Raw genomic sequence first — 22,149 nt, 5'->3', positions numbered from 1 at the left:
GCAAACAAGGATCTGCTGGGCTCAACGTCGAAGAGGGGAAATGAGCATCGCACCATCATCAAAGCACCCTCACTCACTCTGGCTGCTGGGCATGACAACGTCAACAACAAACATTGTACATACTTAGTACATACATAACAACCTCGACCGAGGCCAGCCTCGTTTAGGCTCTTCTGACTCTTTTTTCTTCTGCTCATCATCATATCTCTCTTGGGTCTCATCAAAAGACGATACTTTGATCACCATTTCTCGACTTCGCCAATCTTTTATTCTCCAACTTTGCGCCATTGCTGCGCGTCATCTGCCTCTCTTCCTCTCTCTCCCTCTTTCTGTGTGTCATTTAGTCTCTCCTTCTTTCCACGATCTGACCCAGTCCGGCTCTGGACCAGGCTTCAAAATCTCCCTCTCTCTCTCTCTTTCCATAGAACGTTCTCTCCTTTCTCAACCGTTCTGGGGTCCCTTACCGCATCCTGACCTCCACTTACAACCCACCTGGTCCACTCTTTTTTTCCTCTCTCCCCCTCTCCCCTCACTGGATTCTCTCTCTAATTGTCTTTACAACGGCCACCAAAGCCAGTGCACGGCCACGCCGGCCAAGGTACGGGGCACAAGGAAACCCAAGAGCACAGAGCAAAGCTCGGCTTCAACGCTCATTTAGGAGGAGGACCGCCAGCAGGGACAGGAGCCCACCGCCGTACCAAACCAATCCTCTCGCCTGCCAGCACACCAGGCTCAGCAACAGCAGCAGCTTTACCGCCTCTGCCAGCAGCTGGTCCAGGCCCCCCCCCCAGGACCACCCCATTACGTCGCAATCTCCAGCCGTTCTCCACGGGACGCTGCCGCAGCCAGGAGCCCGCAAGCCCTGGTCCACTGGTCCACTGGTCCACCATCCACCCCCATGAAAGGACGGGCACACCACGCGAGCAGAAGGATATTGTCCAATGGTACTTACATCTTGGTAGCCCCTGCTACAAGAGTTGTATTGAGACTCTCTTCTTGAGGGATCCAGGGTGCTGTTATCTCGGCCAAGCCCAGCAGCCTGTCGCCGCCCCTGAGTTGAAACATTTCTTTCCATCAATTTCGATTTGTCTGCTCCATGACCGCTACTCTCTTCACAATTTGTCTCTTTACCACCTGTTCCAACACTCTCTTGCACCACAGCCAGTATTTTCACCCCTCTTTACACCAAAAGGCTTCCCTCGTAGCCAACAGGAGATCGACTTCGGCCTGGAGACAGCGCCACAGGCGTGCCCGTCGCGCTCCGTCCAATCTTTTTACCACACGCGCCAACAACAAGAGGAGGCATCGGTCCTCGTGCCTGTCCTGCCCTTCCGGCCATATTGAGCGCCTCTCACAAGGTTTAACGAACCTCAGCGTTACGTCACCCGTAACAGATCCAGCATCACCGTCGAGAAGACTGCACAGTCAATTTCAACCAGGCGAGACGCCGGTTCTGGGAGCCCTCTACAGCCTACACAGCACGATGGAAGACCTCGCGACCCGGAAGGCTGGCCACTCCCGGTCGACGTCTGCAAGCAGGCGTCACGTGTCGAGGCTCTCGAGGTCGGAGACGATGCCGCCGCCACCACCACCACCAGCAGAGGAGCTCTTTGACTCGCCGCCGTCGTCATTTGGGGCGCGCTCGACACGGTCTCTGTCCACCACCTCGCGTAACTCGAACAGGCTGTCTCTCACGCTCCCCATCGCCCTACCGACCAATGCGCCATCGAGGCCTACCCCAATCTCGACTACAGTCCCGTCTTTCCCGCCCACGCCCGGTGACACTCCCACCGTGCGATCACCCACCGACGCGAACGACTTCATTCATGCCATCGCCGCCCAGGAGAGGAGGGTGCTCGAGCTCCGCGAGGACCTGAAGAGCGCCGAGGCCGAGCTGTCACGCCTCAAGAAGCAGTGGGGCGCATTCGACTCGGTGCGCAAGCGCAATGCCATGGTCAATGGCGAGCCTCTGCGACCGAGCCCCCAGAGCTCGCCTGCCGTGGATGACGTCGAGGGCAAGACGCGCAGCGTCGAGCTGGACAGGAGGCGAACCATGCTGATGAGCCAGCAGCTGAGCAAGGAGGCGACAACGCCCACCTCGGGCCGGAGACGCGTCATGCGCGGTGGCCACACTCGCGCCTTGTCCCTGCTCTCGCCGACCAAGCCAGATGAGGGCTTTTCCCTTCTCGACGATGCCCTGGTCCGCCACAAACCCGCGGTGAAGGACTCGGAGCCTCACCTGCAGAACGTGGGCCGCCGCCACCACCATCATCACCAACATCCTCCTCTGGCCGCCAACGGGATCTCGAAGCGGGCGACCTGGACACCTCGGTCGTCAGCCAATTCTCCATCGCCCGGCGTGAAGCAGATGGCTGAGGATTTCAAGGCAGGGCTGTGGACCTTTGTGGAGGATCTGCGCCAGGTGGCCGTCGGCGACGAGCCCATCACTGGCACACCCAGTGGTGGCGGGTACAGGAGGGTCTCGGGCCGGCAGAACGAGAGCGACAGGGACACGATACGGGCCTCGAGCTCATCTTCACGGCCACACGTCGGCAGTATCTTCAGCAGCAACGACCACACGCCCACCCCATCGACACGCTTCTGCGATCCCCTCTCAGAGTCCGACACCGCCAACCTAGGCCGGCCCAAGCGCACCAACTCGAAACGGGCAAAGCACTTCTCCTGGACCCCTCTCACCGTCGACGCCTTTGACGACGCCGACTGGAGCAATTGGGAGAGCCCGCCAGCCGCACCCTCGCCCAGGTGGAGTGGCACCACCGTCAACGGCGACATCATTACAACAGCCATCCCGGAAGGGAAGGGCGATGAGAACGACTCACTGTGAGACACCACCGCTCCATTACTTTATCTGCTCTCTCGACTTCGACCTGCCCGCCCTCCACATTTCTCGCTCCTCCTTTTCCACCGTCTCACAGCTCGGGACGGAGTTGTTCATCGTTCTTCTCTGCCGTCCTCTCACTAGCCCAAGCCTGTCCCTCTCTCCCCATCCCCCTCCCCATATTGACCACCTCCACCAACATCAACCAAGCAAATTCCTCGCGTTTTGATATTCGTCTGCTTACCCTGTGCGCCTTGGCTCCCCAACCCAAGACTAATCACCGTGCCGCCCACAGCAAGGACAAGACCTCGACACCGTGCCACCGCGAGCCTCCCGAGTCCCCTCCGCTCTCAGCAGTGAAGATCGAGGAGATGCTCAAACAGCTGTCTCCCGGCAACCTGAAAAGGGCCACGAGCGATTTCATGAAGGAGTGGGAGAAGAGCCTTGGGGAGCCAGCCATTCCCATCAAGGACAAGGCTTGTTGAGACGAAATGTCAGTAGATAGATGGCGATCGAACCACACCTCGGAGAGGGTTCGGTGTACCGCTTCATGATCTTTGTGAGGCCACGAAGGGAGGAGGGAAGGAGGAAGCATAAGTTCAGACAGGGACGCTCGGAGTCAAAAAAGCGGCAGGGGAAGAAATTTGGAGACAAAATTTCGGGCTTTGAATTTATGCCCTCTTTGTTTCTCCCTACTTTTTTATAGAAAAATTGGAGGACTGCTCTGACGGCGCCACCAAACGCATCTCACGACGCCATGGCACGACACAAGGGAGCGCACCTATAGACACACACACACACACATGCATGCATATATATGTGCAAGTTTGATAGATGTGTGTCGATTTTTTGTATCAATGATAATGACTGCCTGCCCTCAAGGAAATGTGATCCGTCACTCGTCACACTTTGGAAATGTTTGGCTCTCTTGCTAAATATTGAGCCGCCGTTCACGTAGTTATGTCTCTTGGATTCTCGAGCTCGTCCTTTGTTTCGTCTATCACACCCAAACTTCACTTGGCCCCCGTTCACTCTATGGCGTCCTGAGAAAAACCTTATAAAAGGTATCTGCTACTACACCCACCCCCTGGGTCGAGGAATACTGTGCACTACCCAAGACGCGAGAGAGATTTCAACTAGGCAGGGCCAAGATTGATCAATCAGTCAAAGAGGGTAGTCCGTATAAATGAAGCAACCATCAAGACTTATCATTGACAATAAATAGCTAATTTCGTTGCCGTAACACAGATATTTCAAGGCGTATGCTTTATTATAGGTAAAGATCACCTTCGTTTTGGCCTGCTTTCAACTTTATGATCTATCATTGGGATAAACATTTCAATATCGATGAAATGAGTACTGTAGGGGGGGGGGGGCGTGTCTCAAATCCCGGTCAACCGTTTCTGCGTCTTGCTCAGGTATAAAGTTATAAGCTTACCTAAGTAAGTAGGCCTCCAATCTCGAATCGATAATTGATCAGAGGTCAAAACCATGATAATCCGAATACTTGGCTCCTCGGTGTCTGTCTCCGTTTTGAGCGTGTTGCTAGTTAAGAAAGAAGTACAGAACTTTGGACAAAGAACAAGAAGAGAGAAAGGGGGGGGGGGCAAAAGCTTCACAACCCAGAGCTTCTGGAAACTTTCTGAGCCCTTCAAGAGCAAGACGAAATCAGATATCGAGAAAATAAAAAATAGTCAATTCAAAAGGGAGCCGAAGACAAACTTTTCAGCCTACCTTGAGGTTCTTGCGCAGCATGTCGGTGGCTTCCGCAAAGTCAACCACTACCTTGCCTGTAGTCGGTGAGATCACAAAGATCGACTGTTGGAGCCGGTTGCTACTGGGTGACCGGCTCTTTATCATTTAATACAGTAATTTCCCAAGAAGCACATATGCATCTACTTGAACAATATGGAAAGAAGAAACTCAATTCAAACAATATGCACCAGAGGTCATGTATCTATATCTGTGCTCGAGGTGGGTCATGCATACAATACAGAAAAGAAACAACGCGCCCATGGACCTCGCTCGATATCTGCCCGCCCGTCTCTATCTGCCTTCCGCTGCAGCTGCTTCGGCTTGCTTGGGCTTCTCTCCTTGTACTTATTTTCATACAAAACATCCAGCACTCGCTCCCGAGGTCGTTGACATGATGGTCCTGCAGGCCAGCTTAATCGTCCATGACAGAGGCAAACTTGTCAAGCATGGTCTGTTGTATCTCCTCGTACTGCACAATGGGTTAGCACTCTAGCGGGTCGAAAACGGATTGGTTGGGAGATGGAAGGCTGGAGGAATCGACATACCTTCTTGCTGACGGCCTCCTGGCCGTCGCTAGGCTGCTCGAACTTCAAGCTCCTCAACTGCGCCTGCAGGTCCTGCGTCGCCTCGCGCACCTTGGCCCAGCTCTGGCCCTGCGCGATGGCCTTCTGAGCCTCGTCGTGGAAGCCCACCATGAGCTTCATCATCCACTCTGTCTTCCAGATGGGGCAGAACTGGTCGTAGTCGGAGTAGCCGTTCTGCTGCAGGAAGTCCTCCTTCAGCAGGGTTGACATATCCAGGGTGATCTTGTCGGGATCACTCAGGGCACTCTTGCCGACCAGCTGGACGACCTGGTCGAGCTCTTCGGAATCGGACAGCAGCTGCTTGATGCGGTCACGCAGGCGCGGGAAGTCGGGGTACTCCTTCTCATACCATCGGTCCAAGACGGTCGTGTACTTGGAGTATGAGAGGGAGGTGTTGATGGAGGGGAAATGTTTCCGCTGGGCGAGCTTCTTGTCGAGACCCCAGAAGACCTGCACGATACCGAGGGTGGACGAGGTGACGGGATCGGAGAAGTCACCACCAGGGGGCGACACAGCACCGACAATGGAGACGGAACCCTCACGCTCAGGGGAGCCAAGAGACTGGACCTTGCCGGCACGTTCGTAGAAGGAGGCCAGCTTGGCACTCAGATAGGCGGGGAAACCCTGATCAGCAGGCATCTCTCCCAGACGACCTGAGATCTCACGCAGAGCCTCAGCCCAACGTGACGAGGAGTCAGCCATCATGGCGACGTCCATGCCCTGGTCACGGAAGTACTCGGCGACCGTGATACCAGTGTAGATGGAAGCCTCACGGGCTGCGACCGGCATGTTGGAGGTGTTGGCGATCAGGGTCGTCCGCTTCATGATGGGCTCCCTCCGGCCCTCCACCTCGATCGTGAGCTCTGGGAAGTCCTTCAAAACCTCTGCCATCTCGTTTCCTCGTTCCCCGCAGTTGTGAACGAGCATGGTGTTGCCAAGCAGGAATTGGTGATCGGTGTCGTCGGCGAGAGTGATGCCGTAGTACTCAGCAGCGGGCTTTTTGTCGATATCAAAATAAACAGGTTGAGGCTTACGCTCAACGTGGATAGGAATAGGGAACTTCTTACGCTCCAACGCGCATTTGCTAAGAATGGACTCCAAAACTCCATTGCCATCGCTGCCACTCATGTAGACGGCGTAGGCTTTCTTGTGGTTGACTCCTTTGACAACCTTGGCCTGTTCGACAGTTACAGACACGCGCACGCCCAGGGAGCGCGCAATCTTGACGATACCATCGCAAATAGCAACATGGATGGTCTTGATCGTAGCGCTCGGTTCGTCGCGTTTGACATGGCCGTCAGAGTCGATGAGTCCTGCGAGGAAATGCTCACGAACTTCAATGGACTCATATGCCAGGTAGTCGGGGATGGCCTTTGCGTGTTGACCATCAGGACCACGTACACCTGTCTCCTGGATGATACGCCAGAATACGTTGCCGACATTGAGTGCTTTGCGCTTTGGAGTACCGACAAAGGTAGTTGTAGGGCGCAAGCTGACAGTCATGTCGCCGATGCCACTGAAATTCTCCTTGACAGCCTTCGTGACGTTTGTGGGCAACTCTCCAAGAGTTTTGCGGCCATGATCCGTGTTGCTTGCGTGGGTTGAGTGCGTATTCTCCTTGGACCCAAGAGCGTCGCCCTCGGGGCCAGGCGTAGTAGCGGACTCTTCCATGTCGCCTTTGGTGGCATTGTGGCTCTTGTAAGAGTACTTCTTGTACTCACGGTGGTCGACCTCGAGGTCAAATGAAGCACCATACAGCTCGATCTGGTCCTTAATAGCAGTGTCGCGGGGGTCAATGGAGAATTTAGTTCCGCCGTAGTATCCATCACCAACCCAGAAGCCCAAAAGATAGGCCATTTGACCAGCCAGACTCCCGTTGTGCCCATTCTTTTCAAGCATCGCGGACAGACGCTCGACTTCGACATGCACAGGATGGAGGAATTGCTGCGTAGCTTTGCGGACATGTGGCCCAAGCAAGGCAACATCACGGGCCTGGATCGTCCACGTGAAGTCCTCAGTTTGGACGCTGTCCGAGAAGGCCTTGGCAAGGGCCTGCGCAGAAGCTTCACCACCATGAGTTAGATGGTCCCAGGACCTGGTGAAGAGCTTGACAAGACGGATAGATCGACCACGCGGTCCAGACATGTCCTGAATGGTGTGCCAGTCAAAGTAGGTCACAGATGTGAGCTTCTTTCCACGCAGAGTGTGCGTGGTGGTGCGAATATGCTGAGGGGTAGCCACCACAAGCAGGTGAGAAGCATTGCAAGTGAAAGAGACTTCTCTAACAATCTCCTTCTGATGCAGCGTCTTGGTCGAGACAGAGTACATCGTCTCAACGCCACGAGGGAGTCCGACGACATCGCGGGGAGCACCATCTTTGCCCAGTACTCGGTCGCCGACGGCGATGGTCTCAATGGCCTGAGTCGTTCCGTTGGCCATCATGACAGGCGTCCCGGCAGCGAAGCAGCCCACATAGACGATCACATCAGAATTGGAGAACTTGGAGACGGACTGCGAGATGACAGTCTTGCCGCAGCCAAAGGCGCCAGGGATGGCGACAGTCCCACCCTGCACGGAAGGGAAGAGAGCATCCAGGACCCGTTGGCCAACTAAAAAAGGGCCATCGGCCGATTTCTTCTCGGTAGATGGACGGGGCACGCGCACCGGCCATGTCTGCATCATGCCGTACTCGGTCTTCTTGCCATCGAACTCGACCTCAAGGATCTTCTCGTCGACCGTGTAGCTGCCCTTGTCGGCGATCTTGGTGATGGTACCCCGGGCACGGGGCGGGAACAGGATCTTGTGGTTCGTGATGAAGGAGTTCTCGTAGACGCTGCCCCAGACGTCACCGCCCGAGACGTGGTCGCCAACCTTCATAGATGGAGTGAAGTCCCACTTCTTCTCACGGTCGAGGGCGTTGGCAGCAATGCCACGAGGGATGTAGATGCTCTTGGCAATGTCGGAGATCTTGGCGAGGGGTCTCTGGATACCGTCGTAAATTCCGTTGAGCAGACCAGGGCCGAGCTCGACGGAGAGTGGCTTACCCGTCCGCAGGACAGGATCACCAACCATGACACCGGCTAGGAAGGAGGTTCATGATGTCAGTATCTGCGTGTCCCTACACTTTGAGCACAAGTCTGTAAGCTGCAAGCCATACCTGTCTCCTCGTACACCTGAATGGTGGCCTGGTCGCCGCTAATCCGAATGACTTCTCCGACTAGCTGGTCGTTGCCCACTTTAACCTGCGCAACGTGTCAGCCAAGTTCCCCTTCCCTTTCCTAATTGTTGGCAGCGAAGTGATCATGAGGGTCCTCGTACCAGTTCGTACATAGCCACGCCAATCATGTCCTCGGCAACCACGACGGGCCTATAATGTACATGTTAGTAGTCGATACAACGTGGAGGACGGTTCGAGGGGCTATATATCGTCGTGAAGGGGCTGTTGAATGGTGGTTGTCTACGCACCCGGAGACGGAATAGATCTTGCCTATAGACGCAGCATATCAGATTAGCCAGAGTAACAACGACAGGCAGGCAGGCAGTGCAAGAAGGGCGACTCACCATAGTGCTCGCCGGAATTCTCCTTCTGCTTTTATGATGGCATGTCTGGTCAGTAAGGCTCGACGATTGATAGCTGTGGCGGCCCCCGGGGGGGGGGGGGGGATCTATTTCTGGAAGCTTAGCTTACCGGAGCCATCTTGCGCGGCGTGTTGGAAAGTCGTGGAGGTTCTCTGGCAGGTGAAGATGTCTCGTGGAAGGTAATAGTAGGGTTTCGAGCCGGCCTGCGGGGTGTTGAGGGCGAGGGCGGCGAGGATGTGGTGGGTTGAGAGAGGGGGGAGAAGGCTGAGGGAAATGATGGTGATGATGATGATGAGAGCGCTGGAGTTTCCGGCAGTGGGAGCTGCGAAGCTATCTGCTGCTGCTGGGCGAGCTCGGCTGGCAAGTGGTGGTGCTGGTGGTGGGATGACGCCGTAGGCTCAGGCTCCTCCTCCTCGGCAAAGTCGCTGCTGATAAGGGGCTGTGCTGTGGGCCTGCCGTCTCCGGTAGAGCGCACTAACAGGTCTACCAGCGACGGCCTGGCCTTGAGTTTAGGCCGCAGCCCTAGCATCTTCCCTCTCAGCTTCACCCTGCCCACTCACCGTCACCGTACAATACCCTGTATTACTGCGGGAGGGGGGCCGCCACTGTGCCAGTGCTGCTGCTGGGTGCTGTCGCTGTTGTTGACGCTGCCGCTGCCGGCAGCAGACGCAAACAACTTGCGGCAATTTTGAAATGGTCCTCTCCTGGTTCAGAGATAGTTTAGGTCAAAGGAGGTTTGGACAGTCGAGATGTTGTTGTAAGGATGAGAGAACCGTCAAATGACGCTGCATTGCTGCTCGAACATTGGTAGCCCTTGGAATTGCGAAATGAGGTTTGCAATGCGATCGACTCGTATGGGGGGGCACCTGCGCTATCGCTCATTTCCTTACTGTGTTTGTGACTTGCTATTTTGAGAGCCCCCCGCCAGGGCCAGTAGCCCTTGGTTTGGTCCTGGCTTCCTGGAGGATTCCATACGACCAAGCAAGTCGTATTAAGCACTCGCTTCTTCATCCTTCTTGACTGTCCAGATCCTCAAACTGACTTTCGTCTCTCAATAGCATCTGGTTCTTGAGCTTGACTTTAGACAAGCAACTATCTTCAATTTGGCTTATTCATGCCCGGAAAGAGGCTGCTTGAATTCTAAGAATTGCACAAAATAGAACAGAGCCATTTTTGAAGATTTATGATGACCACAGTCTTAGTTCAACTCGACTTGATCGATGCAAGCCTGCTAGCCAATATATTTGGTGATCCAAATAAGTTATGTAACATTCAATTTTCAGCCCTCGTCTGATCGGGACAAATCCACTCCCCAAGTGAAAATCTAGACAGGGCAAGCAGGCGAAAGTTTATGTATCCTGCCAGAATATGCCAGAATATAAACTTTCTCACGGCTTTCTATTCTTGAAGGCTCCTATAGAAAGCCGCAGTCCTCGTATGAGACTTCCATCCAGAAAATGTTGTTTTTTTTTGTGTGAAATTTTGAGGGTGCAAGTCTTGCTGGTAAATCATGGACGGAACGATCCAACAATCTATCCAGACCTTGGAGCACGGCCTGTTCGCCTAGGCCACAAAATCTTTCATGCCAGTGATTCACGGCTGCTTCCAGAAGGTTGAGGCAGGTACTTCAGCCGTCCAATAATGCGCCGCTGCCAATGAGACATGAGGACGTTCCAAGCACATAGCGAACGTTCAGTTTCGCGGCAGGGTCGCCCGTCGAGACGTCTGGATGACACCAGAAAGACCAGTGCCCAACCATGACGAGGACAGCAGTCGGCAAGCGACTAGATCAGGATTGGTGGCGGTAGGACCGCCGATTGACGCCTTTCACCAACCATCAAACCACCGCCGTCTTCTGCAGATCCACATCATACTCGACATCTGTACGTATTACATATTTTGCCGAAGGGCGGTCGCCCTGACGTACACCAGTCCCTTCGTGTAGGAGATTCCCATCCACCTCGCCGTGAGGGAACAGTGCCACGCTGCCTTGGATTGGTTTGAGCGGATAGGCATTCAGCGTGCCCTCCCTCGTCCCGGGGAGGAAGTATGTCGTCTCACCAGCTTCGAACTCGTCGTTAAGGTAGATGAGGAAGGTGAAGAGTGACGATTGCTTAGCCTCAGGCGGGCTAGAGTCGTAAATGTACGAGTCTTGTGGGCTGATGCCCGATGGGGGCCAGGCGCCATCTAGAGAGCGTGTAAGTAGGTATGCAACCAGCCAGGTGAATTTCCCCTTCCTGGAGAAGAAGCTTTTCACTCTTTCTCTCTTCTCCTTTCAACATGATACATACCGATGTGAGCTCGATATTCGGCGCCAGGGACATATCGATAGACACGAAACCTTCGGTTCAAACCTCGTACACTTCTGCCACCCACACTGGCGGGTACAAACGGCTCGACCCTCCTCCACAAGCCCTCGCAGAACGCAGCATCGGCGATCCAGTAGAAATTGTGTGCTAGTATGCTGACCTCCTCGCCCTCGGCCCGTATCGGCGCATCGGGCGTGAAGCCGATCTTCTCTGCCGCGCCGATGATCTGAATACACTCGTCGGCCGTGAGGACATCCTTGATGAGGTGCAGGTTGGGGACGACCGGGTGCTTGTGATGCGTAGTGACAGGGGGCGGTGAGGAGAAGGTAATGGTATTATCCTGTGAGGCGTGGAGGACGGCGGGGTGGTGATTTGGGGGTTTCCGCTGGAGCCCCGGCGTGGTCTCGATGATCCTGAACCGAGACGTCGTCTTGTCGCTCACGGCAGCGGTCAAGGTTCCGTCCAAAACGCTGTCATAGACCATTTTCCGCTCTCGCCCATCTCGTAGGTCCCAGGCCCGCCGCACCATCATAGGTCCTCCTGACTCGACTTCGAACCCACCGGCCTCGTCGTCGTTGTCGCCACCAGCCGTGTAGTCGACCGGGCCGACCACCCTCAAGATGGCATCCAGAACCTGGAGGACCTCGTGCTGCTGGGCAGTCCTCTTAGCCCCTCCATCACGCTGCTCTGCCAGGCCGCTGATGACGTCGAGATCGCGCACCCACCGGCAGAGAGCACCCAGCTTGGGCTTCTGGCCCCGAATCTTCATCTCGGCCAGCATGATGCGCGCATCGACATAGTTCTGGTCAGCAAGGGCGCCGCTGATGCGCGAGGTGAGGTTGGCGTCGATAGAGGCGATGGCGCCGGTGGTGGAGGCCTGCTTGAAGTCGAAGACGGCGGCTCGCAGATCCTTGCATGCTTTGGACTTGATCAGGCCTGGGTTTTCCGCCAACGCGCGGAGGGTCTCGACAGTGATCTCGAGATCCTCATCTGGGACGATGGTCTGCAGGAGTTTGGGCTCGCAGGAGCTGCTGCCAGTGAGCGTGATTGAGCCCACCGGGGAGGAGGACGAGGGGTCGGTCTTGATTTTCTTTGCCACCGAGCCGCTCACAGCCTGGGCAGCTTGATGCTTGCGCTTTGCTTTTGACTTGGCCATGGTGCTGTATACTGTTTTAACGTCGAGCCTTGTAGTCTGGTCTCGGCTTTAATGGTAGAGGGGTTACTGATGTTGGATGGGGACCATGGAGGGTGCGAGCTAGCTTTGGGTGGTTGAGACGTTCAGACGGGTATCACGTGACATGAGCTAAGATCATGGTGGCGATGTTTCACTCTGTTCTTTGTTTCTTCAGCAAAAAGACTAAAGGAAAGAGTAGGACGGGTTGAAAATGAAAATAAACCCAAATAAACCAAAGAGACATGATGTATGCAACCGAATGTAATTTTCATGCCAAATTAGTAGGCATTGATTCCTTGTACAATACGCAGACCCTTGATCGACAGTTTGAATTGACCAACACTTAAGGTATTGATCATATGAGAATTGTTAATCAGGGAAGGGAACGGCATTCAGAAGTCCTCGATGAATAAAATGACTCAGGACTCGGTTGCAAAGTCGTCGTAATATTACTGCATACCATATTCACAAAATCTACGACATCTCTGTGTGCGAAAACCAACAGGGGCTCGACTTTGCTGATATTCCTTTCGTTACAGCTCAGATGTTTATACATATATACATATGCTTTTACTAAGATGGGAGGGGATAGAGTGGACATATCCTCCTCACTTAGCCCCTCGTTTCTGGCTCCTCGTCTTGTAATGACTCCGATAGAGATTCCCTGCGGGACTGGGTAAGTAGCCTCCCTGCCTGCTCAACCTTGGAAACGGTATGGGTTCTCGGAGCATGAATACTGTCTGTATCTACGAACAGCGTTACCCTCTTCTGTCCTTTTAGACACCTTCTCGTAAGTACACGAGAACCGGCGCATCGACCCAGAATAAGATGACCAGCCTAATATTAATATTACTACCAAGGAAGTAGGCAGTGTACCCCTTAGCCTTCTATCAGGCCACTACTTGTAGTACATTTCAATAGGCCTCCCAGGATTCGTACTGTCCCTTTTTGCTGTCGTTGTGGTAGGTTTATGCGCCTAGACAAAAGATTGTTCAGCCTCCCATCGCAGGCCTAGGACATACGATTCATCTGAGCTCACCTGTGCAGCGTGAGGAGCCGGACTGGCTGCCGCCGCCGCCGCCTTCGTCTTCTTCTTGGAACCATCTGGGGACTTTCTGCGCTTGGAGGCTTGCTTGTCCTGACCATGCTGCTCCTTGGCCTGGTGGTGCTCCTTGGCCTTGTCGATGAGATGCCCGAGACCCTTCTCCAGAGCCTTCCTGGCCTGCTGGAGGCCGCTGCTCTGCCCCACGCCGGCTACTGCTCCGCCAACAGTCGCTGCCGACGTGGCAGCAGCACCACTTGCCTTGTAGGACGATGGTGGTGGTACTTCAGGCCGTGCCGGTGGTGGTGGGAACGCGCCTGGCACATGCATGGCAGGCTCTTTGCCTTTGCCGGCAGGTGACGGACTCGCGCTTGGACTGGGGCGAGGCGGCAGTGGAGGCGGTATTATTGCTTCATCCCCGGCGCTGTGTTGGCTCTCCTCCTCGGCCTCTCCTCCATGCTCTTCCTCTGTTGTGGGCTCCGCTGGTGTGACTGTGGTCGTAGCCACCAGGGCCTCGGAGGATGGATTCTGCACGGCCTCATTGATGCTGGCCCCAAGCACCGCGCTCCCGACATGTGCAGCCGAGGCAGCAGATGTGCTGGCAAGACGCTGGTCGTCTTCTACTATCAGCTGAGGCGGGGCGGCAACCTTCTCTGGCGGTGGTGGCACATGCTGGCTTTCTTCATATGCCGGAGGGGGTTCTGCTGGCCCTGCCATCGTTTGATCTGAATGGTGGAGTGCTTCCGAATACGACAACACTGGGGATACAATGTGACCATCATTTTCCACCGTGCCAGCCGGAGCATCCAACTCTGATAACGGAGAAACGACGTGGCGCTCCTCCTCTATCGAGATTCTTTCCTTGGGCGGGACCGGAGGAGACGCGCACCGCCTTTCAACGGAGCCATCTTCGCCTCCTGGAGACTGGGATCTGTTGATGTTGAGGGGAGGAACCTCGAGGGCGGTGAAGTATCCCTCGATCTCGGCCGAGAGCTCATCACTCGGGCTCTGTGCCCTTGGTGGCGAGTAGGCTTTGTATGTGACTGGTGCTGTTCCTCCTGCTGCTGATGATGCTGTCGATGTGGCCCCTGGACTCGGCGTCCGCGAACGACGGCCAGCGCCAGGCCTGAGTGCGGCAGGATATTTGAGCGGGGATGCGTGCCCGCCAGGTCTCAAAATGGACGGGTGGCGATCTGGTGTCGGATCTGTCGAGGGTGTCGTGAAGAGCTCATCTGGTCCGCCCACAGCGAGATGCGTCGTGTCCTGGCTCATGGTGTCTCGAAGCGGGGGTTGGAAGGATTGCTTTATTTTATGAGCGCAAAACCAAAGTTGGTGGTGATACGCGGCAGTTAGAGAAAGATGAAGGAGAAATCAACAAGGAGGAGAGGCAATGGGTTGTTTTGCAGCGCAGTTTGAGAGAGATTCACACTCCCTCTTCTACTTGAGTGAGGTTGAGATAGTACTTAAATAGCTATGGATGGGCAACTTGGTATCAGGATGCGGGATCCACATGTTGAGGCTGCCTCAGTGGGCGGTGACGGTGAGTGAGGTCAGAAAACAGGGTTCATTTTATGGGTCTGCAGGCCTACAGAGAGCAGTCTTCAGCACAACACCGCCACGAAAGGGGGCGCAGGAAACCCCTGTCAGCCTGAATAGACACGTAGTAGTGTGCTAACCAAGATCAAGCTGGTGAGAATGTTGTGCATGTATGAAGTCGCCACAGATGTTGCAGTCTTCCCCTGTCCAGAGATGCCATGATGTGGTATTCTTGATTTAGTAATGGCCAAAATACATCTGGTTCGTCCGGCCTGGTTCACTTGCTTCCAGTCGTGGTGACAATTACGTTTAAACATCATCAGACATTTGGCTTCAGCCCACTTTCAACGTTGAAAGTGTTCTGATACAGTGACATTGTGGTCATCGAAGGGAAATTGGTCTTTAAGAGAATGCTAGACACTTTCTTCGTTCCAAAAAAAAAAAAAAAAAAGGGAAGGAGACATAAAAAAGAAGAAAAAACCTTCCTGATGTTTTAACTAACATCTCTCTTGACCACTGGCAACAATCTTGTCGGCTCAATAACCATTCTGTACTGGACCTTTTACTTCGGACGTCGGTCTTGCTGGTGTCCGAATCAGTACTTGATTGGTTCAGTTCCGCTTGAGACCCAAGAAGGCGTCTCAATCTTTACGTTTTCTCTAGAAAGCCGGGCTTCTTCATCTGCTATAAAATCCTGAAGAGCATTACATGTGGGCCTTCAACTTCATAAACTTCGGACTCGGTAGTGTATATTTGCCGGAACTGTCTGGTTCGAGGAGGCCAAGCAAGTCATTTATAGTAGTAGTACAGATTCAAGTTGTGCTCTGTTCCCAATTTTACATCAGTCCAAGGTCGGATCCTGTGAACAACAATCACAGGTGACATATGGTATCTTGATCCAATACGACAACACTGGGGATACGACGTGATCATCATTTCCCACCCTGCCAACCGGAGCATCCAACTCTAATAACGGCGAGATGACGTGGCGCTCCTCCGATACGGCTCTTGGATTGGGGTCGTATTACCTGTTGAGCGAATCATCGCCATTCTTGATTTATCTAAGGGTGTCAAAGGAAAGGGCGTATCGTGCGGGGTGCAGAAGATCTTTGTACTTTCCAAGACATCTCTCACAGGTACTCAAGTATATAACATGATAGCAAGTCGTGTGTTCAACCACTGAGCGAGGATACTCTTCAGCAAGGCTGCTTTCCCTTTCTTCTCTCTGGTACTCTTACACAATCCACTCATTATTTGGACTTGTTGATGAAACTTTCACCACTGATCAGGATTGATCTGCATATCGCCAACCATGTCTTCAATGTTCCATCTCGACTTCACCACCCCTTTCCACCACCATAGCTATCCCGCAATCTCACCCACTCGCCCTGAACTATCAGCCACAGGCAAAACCATCTTCATCAGTGGCGGAGGACGCGGAATCGGCACCGAGATAGTAAAGGCATTCGCCCAAGCCGGTGCGGCGCATATCATCGTCATAGGCCGCACCGCCTCGGACCTGACCGCTTCGGTAGCAAGCACCAAGGCCGAATTCTCCTCCACCAGGTATTCAACCATTGTCGGAAGCGTATCTTCAGTCCAAGACATGGCCCAGGCATCTGCAGAGGTGAAGAAGCTGTCCCCTGCAGGCATCGATGTCCTCATCGCCAACGCGGGTTACCTGCATGATGTGGCACCCGTGTCTGCCTTGTCGGGAGACCCCAGTGTCGACAGCGCGTCCACAGCCGACTGGTGGCAGGCTTTCGAGGTCAATGTGAAGGGCATCTACCTGCAGGCCCGCCTGTTCCTCACGCTCGCCCGGCCAGGCGGCGTCTTCGTGAATGTCTCAGCGGGCGCTGCTCATCTCATTCCGGCGATGGGTGAGTTCTCAGGGTACGCCGGGTCGAAGATTGGAGCAGCGCGTGTGGTGGAGGCACTCCAGGTCGAGAACCAGGGCTTCAACTTTTTCAGTCTGTGCCCCGGAGTTGTCAGGTCGGAGATGTTGACCAAGTCCGGGCTCGAGCCTCTCTGCGAAGCGGGCAGCCTGCCAGTCGATGATGGTAAGTTTTGATTCACATGATTACTCTACTGTCTCTCGCCGTACTAGAATTTTCTTTTTTATCTTCTCTTTTCTCTTATTTTTCTTTTCCCCCAATCATTTCCTTCCTTCTCCCTTCACATTGAGCTAACAGATTTTGCTCCCAGCCGACCTGCCAGCGCACTTTCTGGTATGGCTATCTAGCCCTGAGGCCGGGTTTTTGAAGGGGAAGTTTCTCTGGACCAATTGGGATGTTGATGAGCTGAAGTCGAGGGAAGAAAAACTTCTTGATGCAGGTCAGCTGGTTACGGGCTTAATTGGTTGGTCTTGAGTGACATGAAAGCAGTAGGCAGAACTCCATGATGCATTGTGGGCTCTATTATTCCGGCCACAGTTATGTGTGTCCAATGTACTTGAGGACTTAGTTATTTCTGTGTTATTACCTGGGTTACTGATGATTAAAATGGTTCATCTCCTGATGACAAGAAGCTCATTGTGGGAAACAAAATGGGAAAGCCGTCTTGTGAGAGAATTTACTAAATCTATTCTCAAAGTCGCCTGTCTATACCCTGACAATATTGAATCCGCTGGCCAGAATCTCTAGTAACTTTCAAGGCATCTGGTGATGCACAATCATTGGTGAGAATCTCTGCCCATCGTCTGTGTGGCAAGTCCCATAAATTCATTCGCCGTCTCCCTCTTCCAGAACCTTTCTCAGCCACAGCCAGAGGTCTCGCAGCTCGCCTCGGCCCACGTCATGATCGAGGTTCTCATACACGTGTCCCTCAACCTTTTCGCGGGCGATGTACTGGTGCAGCCTCTTTTGCCCTTCCCTGAATAAGCTGATAGGTATCATCTTATCTGCCATGCCGTGAGCGAAGAACCACCTCGGCGCATATGTCCCACCAGTGTCGCCATCGGCCTCGATGCCACTCTCAGCAGGCAGTGATACAGCAACAGCCTTCACCCTGGGGAAATATCCGCTCAGCCCAAATACACCAGCCACCTTATCTCTGAACTGCCCCTTGAGACCCCAGATCGTCGAGACCGCACCCCCCTGACTGAATCCTCCCACCACGATCTTGCCCGGCTCGACACCGTCCTCTATCTGTTTAGCGACCAGGGAGTCGATGTACTGGACAGTCTTCAATATGCCTTCTTCGTCTTTCTCATATTCTTCCTCATTGGATCCTTCCAGCTCATCTTCAGCCTCATGCACAGGCCCCTCTGGCTTCAGGTCATGCGGCCTGTACCAGCAGCGCTGGCCAACGATCCGATCGACATGTGCCGTAGGAAAGACCCATTTTGTGTAAGGAAGTTTCTGGTACATCTGGAACTGCTGGGCGAGCCCGTAGCCTGTGCCGTGGCCATCGTCTCCGAATCCGTGTAGGAAGATGATGGTGGAGTTTTTGGAGGGCGAGGCGGGGGTCTCGAGGCGTTCGAGGATGAGGGGTTCTTGGAGGGTTGCCATCTGAACTAATGAAGTGGCCTACCTGCAGGTGCACCTTATGGATTCTATCGACGAAGAGGGGAGTTTGCTATGTCAACATTAGAGTTATGGTAAATAGTCTGTGACATATACAATCGTTCTCGAAAACGTGTACGTCCCTAGATGGAGAATGAATGATGGGCATGTTTTGGTCAAGTTTGGCTCAGGTGGGTGGGGTTTGACATCCGAGTCAATACGCTGCGACAGCGTTCCTACAGTAGCTGATGATCAAGTACATGGGTGATAGTATGTTGCGCGGGTTATTCGGTATATTCAACCTCACATTTCTTCAATATAAAAGAACCATAGACAGATAAGAAGGCTTTTTCATCGCCCAGTTTTGTACACACCTCACAGATTTATGATACTTAGGCAGTATTGATGCAACTTGGGACGGTCCAATAACCAAGACATGCAAGCAAAGTGGAGTAAGCACTCAATGAATCAAGCCCTGAAGTAGGCCCTGAAACACTTCCGTGCCAGGTCTGTCGTCTGCAACCTACGAAATTATCACCTCGGGAAAGGGCTTGAGAACCAAAATCTAACATCATGGCTACTTCCTTGGTGGAATCCAAATTGTGAGGTCATCTCTTATCGTAGCACTTGACTGAATTCTGAGGGCGATCGCTGCAATCGTCACTCACCCATCCATCCCATGTGCCCGCCCCCGGCCTGAGGACGGCGACTCGGATACAGCAATAGGCGAGCACGAGTAACCACGAGTCTAAAATATACGATGCAAGATGGTAAGCCAAGAGACGCCTTGCTGCACCTTTCGGAGGTTTGATATAGAAAGATGGGTAGCACAGGCAGGCGCTTGTGCCCCATCTATCCTCCGATAGGGTGGCTGGTCAGTTGATTAGGTGAATGGCTGTGGACTGGTGTGGTAAAGCACTTACTTAGATGACATGACATGATAATTCTAGAGGATACATGGCCTGTATAACCAGAAGTCGGAAGAAGTGCAGCATTGGCCATTTCTGTAACACGTGTCTAGGGTGCACAAGTAGTAGGTAGATAGATATTCATAGTATCATCCCAAGTTGGCGCGCGATCTTCCCCAATGTCAAGTGAGGTTGCACTGTGCAACCTGACAGAACTCTTTTCCTTTTTTTCCTTTTTCTCCTTTCCCGTCCGGCATGCCACAGCTCCGTTACTACCACCTCACCAACCCATGTCTTGTCTCACCACCTTTTCTTGGTCCTGATCGAACACATTTCTGGTGCCTGGCACGTACGACCCGAGCCCGTTCAGATCAGACATGTGACATGAATTTTCGCCGACAAGGTGGGGGTTTAGTATGAACATAGTTCAAGGGTGGGTTGCTGTGTGGGTTGGGACCATTGCAGATCCAGACCCAGAATTTAGATCCACACGCTGAAGACCGAAGAGAGAGCCCTGAAGGATGAGGACGAGGAGAACTGCACGATGCGACAAGGGGCAAGACCTTCCCATCCTGCATATTCAGCCTTACAGAAGTATTGTACAGCTGCAGTATGGCATCAGCACCAGCAACAGACCCTTGGTTTTCCTCTCTCTTCTTTCTTTTCCTTTCTCTCCTTCTCGGCCCCATCCATGCGTATGCTGTGGACAATGAACACGGCATCCGGGCCCCCTCATTCATTCTATATGGTGTCAGCCCCTCAAGGCATCAATCTAATGAGCGGTGCCAATCACGACTCGAAGCAGCCTTCCGTTGCGCTGCGGACGATACGGGCGGCCGCTTGCGCACCTCGGCTGTGTGCGTCAGCGGGAGGATTCCCTTGTGCCTAGCTGTCTGTGCGTCTATATCGTGCAGTTTGTAGTGCGTGCTTGCACATCACACGCTTACTAGTTAAATCTAGCGTAATGACTGGGCATTTTTCTTTCTTTTTTCTTGTCGCGATCCACCAGTTTGGAGGGGGGGTGGGGAGGAGCTCGAGGACCACCCCGAGTCCATGGTACGATTGACCACCAACCCCACTACATCAGGTCTATCGAGGGGTCGATCTTGGGCGAGCTGAATGCAGGGGACAAGTCTGCTTGATTAGGTCTGATCAGCCGGTCCAGGCAGAAAAAAGGCCCCGCTCTCTACTGTCTAAGTATTTTTCTCGGTGACGACGACGATGATGATGATGATAATGGTTAATAGGATGCGTAACCCAACCTTCTCTTCTCCTTGCCGCCCCCATCCTCCCCCCCCTTCCATCATCATTCAGTCTCAGGTTGCGGCACTGTGACCTCATAATTGTATGGAGTGTGGATGAAGTGGTGAAAGTGTGCTGCACGTGTGGTAGATTTGGGCGAGGGAAGCAGTCAGAGATCTTGCCGAGACATCCACCCATCCATCTGTTAGGGTAGGCCTTGTCTTTTGTTCACTACAGCGTTGCATTCGCCAATTTTGGGCCACTCGGGTTCTTCCTCTGCGCCTCCCTTGGGTCCGATCTAATGGAACAAGGCCTGGCTGCGCCCTCCTCTTACTTGGGGAAAGGGTCGGGAAAACAGCCACAGGAAACACAAAGACCGACCCCCATGTTCACGATATGCCATCCTACTATGGTTTCTGGCTATTGTAGCATGTCGAATTATCCGTTCGAGGACAAGTCCTACTGCACATATCCCTGGCTTGGTTCTCCTCCCATCTGCATGAGTAGTTTGTCCGCAAATGCAGGGGCAGAGCAAGAACTCGGCGAGAAAGAAACGACTTTGGACGCCTGTGGCTTTTTTCCCTTTGAGCCCTATTACATTTACAGACAAGACTTGAAGGCTAGACCTCGTACCTGGACGGTGTCGCCATTGGCGTCTGACTTATGGATCAAGAGGGCCTCGGCACTTTCAGAAGAGTGGCTTCCATTGGGCGGAGTTTGGACCGACGATGTGTAATTGTATCTGGGCGCAGGGTACATAGTCGGCAGCCTTAGGCGATGATGTGATGATCATTTTCAATAATCTTCACCGACGCAGAAAAGGACAAGGCAACACTTACCTATCATCTGCTCTTCTTACTGTCTCGGCTATGTCTAACATTAGCCTCTCTGGGCACATGGGTATGAGAAATGGTGAGTGCCTAAGCCCTTCTTTCTGATGGGATATTGTATTAACAGAGAAAGAAAAAGAAAAAAAAAAGGAATGAGACCCTGAACGTTTTGGGGATTTCTCTAGTGCCCGGTCGTAGCCAGGTGGGGGGGGGGGGGAGGAAGAAGAGCGTGATAAGCGTGCGAAAAGAAGGCGGCCCCATACGGGTTCCACCCAAATCTGGTTCTATGCACGTGGGATTACTGGATCAGTGGGTCTCCAGCCACTAATCTAATACTGGCTTTCTTCAGCAGTGCCCTAAGAGTAGAGAGGAGGACCCAGCAGAGGGGGCCTGGCTGGTTGAACGGTGGTCCTGTACCTGGCGAGACACATAGTACACAAGCAAGCAAGCACAAACAAAATAGAGTGAAAGAAACATGATACTGCGCATTCCTAGATTACTACTAGGCCGCCCAAGTACGAATTCGGGCAGTCTCCGGCCATCCATCGTTTTCCTCCCTTGGAAGCTACTTGTTTCAGTCTCTCTTTGCTCCCCAATTGGTGATGTCAAAGTAGCTAGGTGAAGGGCAGATAAAGTGAAAGTTGATTATTTGTCGTCATCGTAAGTATGACAGCATGACACCGTTTTACCCAGTGGTAGTAGTAGTAATAGTAGTAATAGTAGTAGTAGTAGTACCAGGGCGCCACGGTAAAACTATTGCTCCACACACATTCGACACGAGAGAGAGACATTCGTGCCAAACCCCTCTTCTCTCCCTTGGTGGACGGCTTCTTGCGCTGTGGCGTTCT

The 22,149-nt window shown here is 53.3% G+C and overlaps 6 protein-coding genes across 6 annotated transcripts; 3 read left to right on the top strand and 3 right to left on the bottom strand.

Annotated features, from left to right (window-relative positions):
* Positions 1–1,573: 1,573 nt before the first annotated feature.
* Positions 1,574–3,630, top strand: M406DRAFT_348565 (uncharacterized protein; the record flags this gene model as incomplete). The annotated part of the gene is made up of 2 exons (XM_040922401.1): positions 1,574–2,841; positions 3,135–3,630. 2 exons carry the CDS (start codon positions 1,574–1,576, stop codon positions 3,322–3,324), a joined length of 1,458 nt encoding a protein of 485 aa, XP_040771290.1. The 3' UTR covers positions 3,325–3,630.
* A 1,119-nt stretch (positions 3,631–4,749) lies between these two features.
* M406DRAFT_86006 (uncharacterized protein) lies at positions 4,750–8,973 on the bottom strand. The gene is made up of 8 exons (XM_040926072.1): positions 8,867–8,973; positions 8,740–8,767; positions 8,644–8,665; positions 8,497–8,545; positions 8,336–8,420; positions 6,887–8,258; positions 5,140–6,694; positions 4,750–5,063 (listed from the first exon to the last, which is right to left on the bottom strand). Exons 1-8 carry the CDS (start codon positions 8,873–8,875, stop codon positions 5,007–5,009), a joined length of 3,177 nt encoding a protein of 1,058 aa, XP_040771289.1. The 5' UTR covers positions 8,876–8,973; the 3' UTR covers positions 4,750–5,006.
* A 1,621-nt stretch (positions 8,974–10,594) lies between these two features.
* M406DRAFT_52917 (uncharacterized protein) lies at positions 10,595–12,222 on the bottom strand (the record flags this gene model as incomplete). Its single annotated transcript, XM_040924494.1, has 2 exons — positions 10,595–10,944; positions 11,049–12,222. The coding sequence occupies 2 exons, from the start codon at positions 12,220–12,222 to the stop codon at positions 10,595–10,597; spliced, it is 1,524 nt and encodes a 507-aa protein (XP_040771288.1).
* Positions 12,223–16,010: 3,788 nt separating this feature from the next.
* M406DRAFT_358588 (NAD(P)-binding protein) lies at positions 16,011–17,408 on the top strand. The gene is made up of 2 exons (XM_040923941.1): positions 16,011–16,878; positions 17,024–17,408. Exons 1-2 carry the CDS (start codon positions 16,131–16,133, stop codon positions 17,185–17,187), a joined length of 912 nt encoding a protein of 303 aa, XP_040771287.1. The 5' UTR covers positions 16,011–16,130; the 3' UTR covers positions 17,188–17,408.
* Positions 17,409–17,553: 145 nt separating this feature from the next.
* Positions 17,554–18,291, bottom strand: M406DRAFT_32025 (uncharacterized protein; the record flags this gene model as incomplete). Its single annotated transcript, XM_040919363.1, has 1 exon — positions 17,554–18,291. A coding segment is annotated over one exon (738 nt), but the record flags the coding sequence as incomplete, so codon positions are not given.
* Positions 18,292–20,193: 1,902 nt separating this feature from the next.
* On the top strand, positions 20,194–21,207 carry M406DRAFT_75968 (uncharacterized protein; the record flags this gene model as incomplete). Its single annotated transcript, XM_040925924.1, has 2 exons — positions 20,194–20,285; positions 20,709–21,207. The coding sequence occupies 2 exons, from the start codon at positions 20,194–20,196 to the stop codon at positions 21,205–21,207; spliced, it is 591 nt and encodes a 196-aa protein (XP_040771285.1).
* Between the last annotated feature and the right edge of the window lie 942 nt (positions 21,208–22,149).

This window comes from Cryphonectria parasitica, assembly GCF_011745365.1.
Source record: "Cryphonectria parasitica EP155 unplaced genomic scaffold M406scaffold_10, whole genome shotgun sequence".
In the NCBI taxonomy this organism is placed as follows: Eukaryota; Fungi; Ascomycota; class Sordariomycetes; order Diaporthales; family Cryphonectriaceae; genus Cryphonectria; species Cryphonectria parasitica.
The sequence above is the reverse complement of the archived record's forward strand: the minus strand, read 5'-3'. Positions and strand labels throughout refer to the sequence as shown.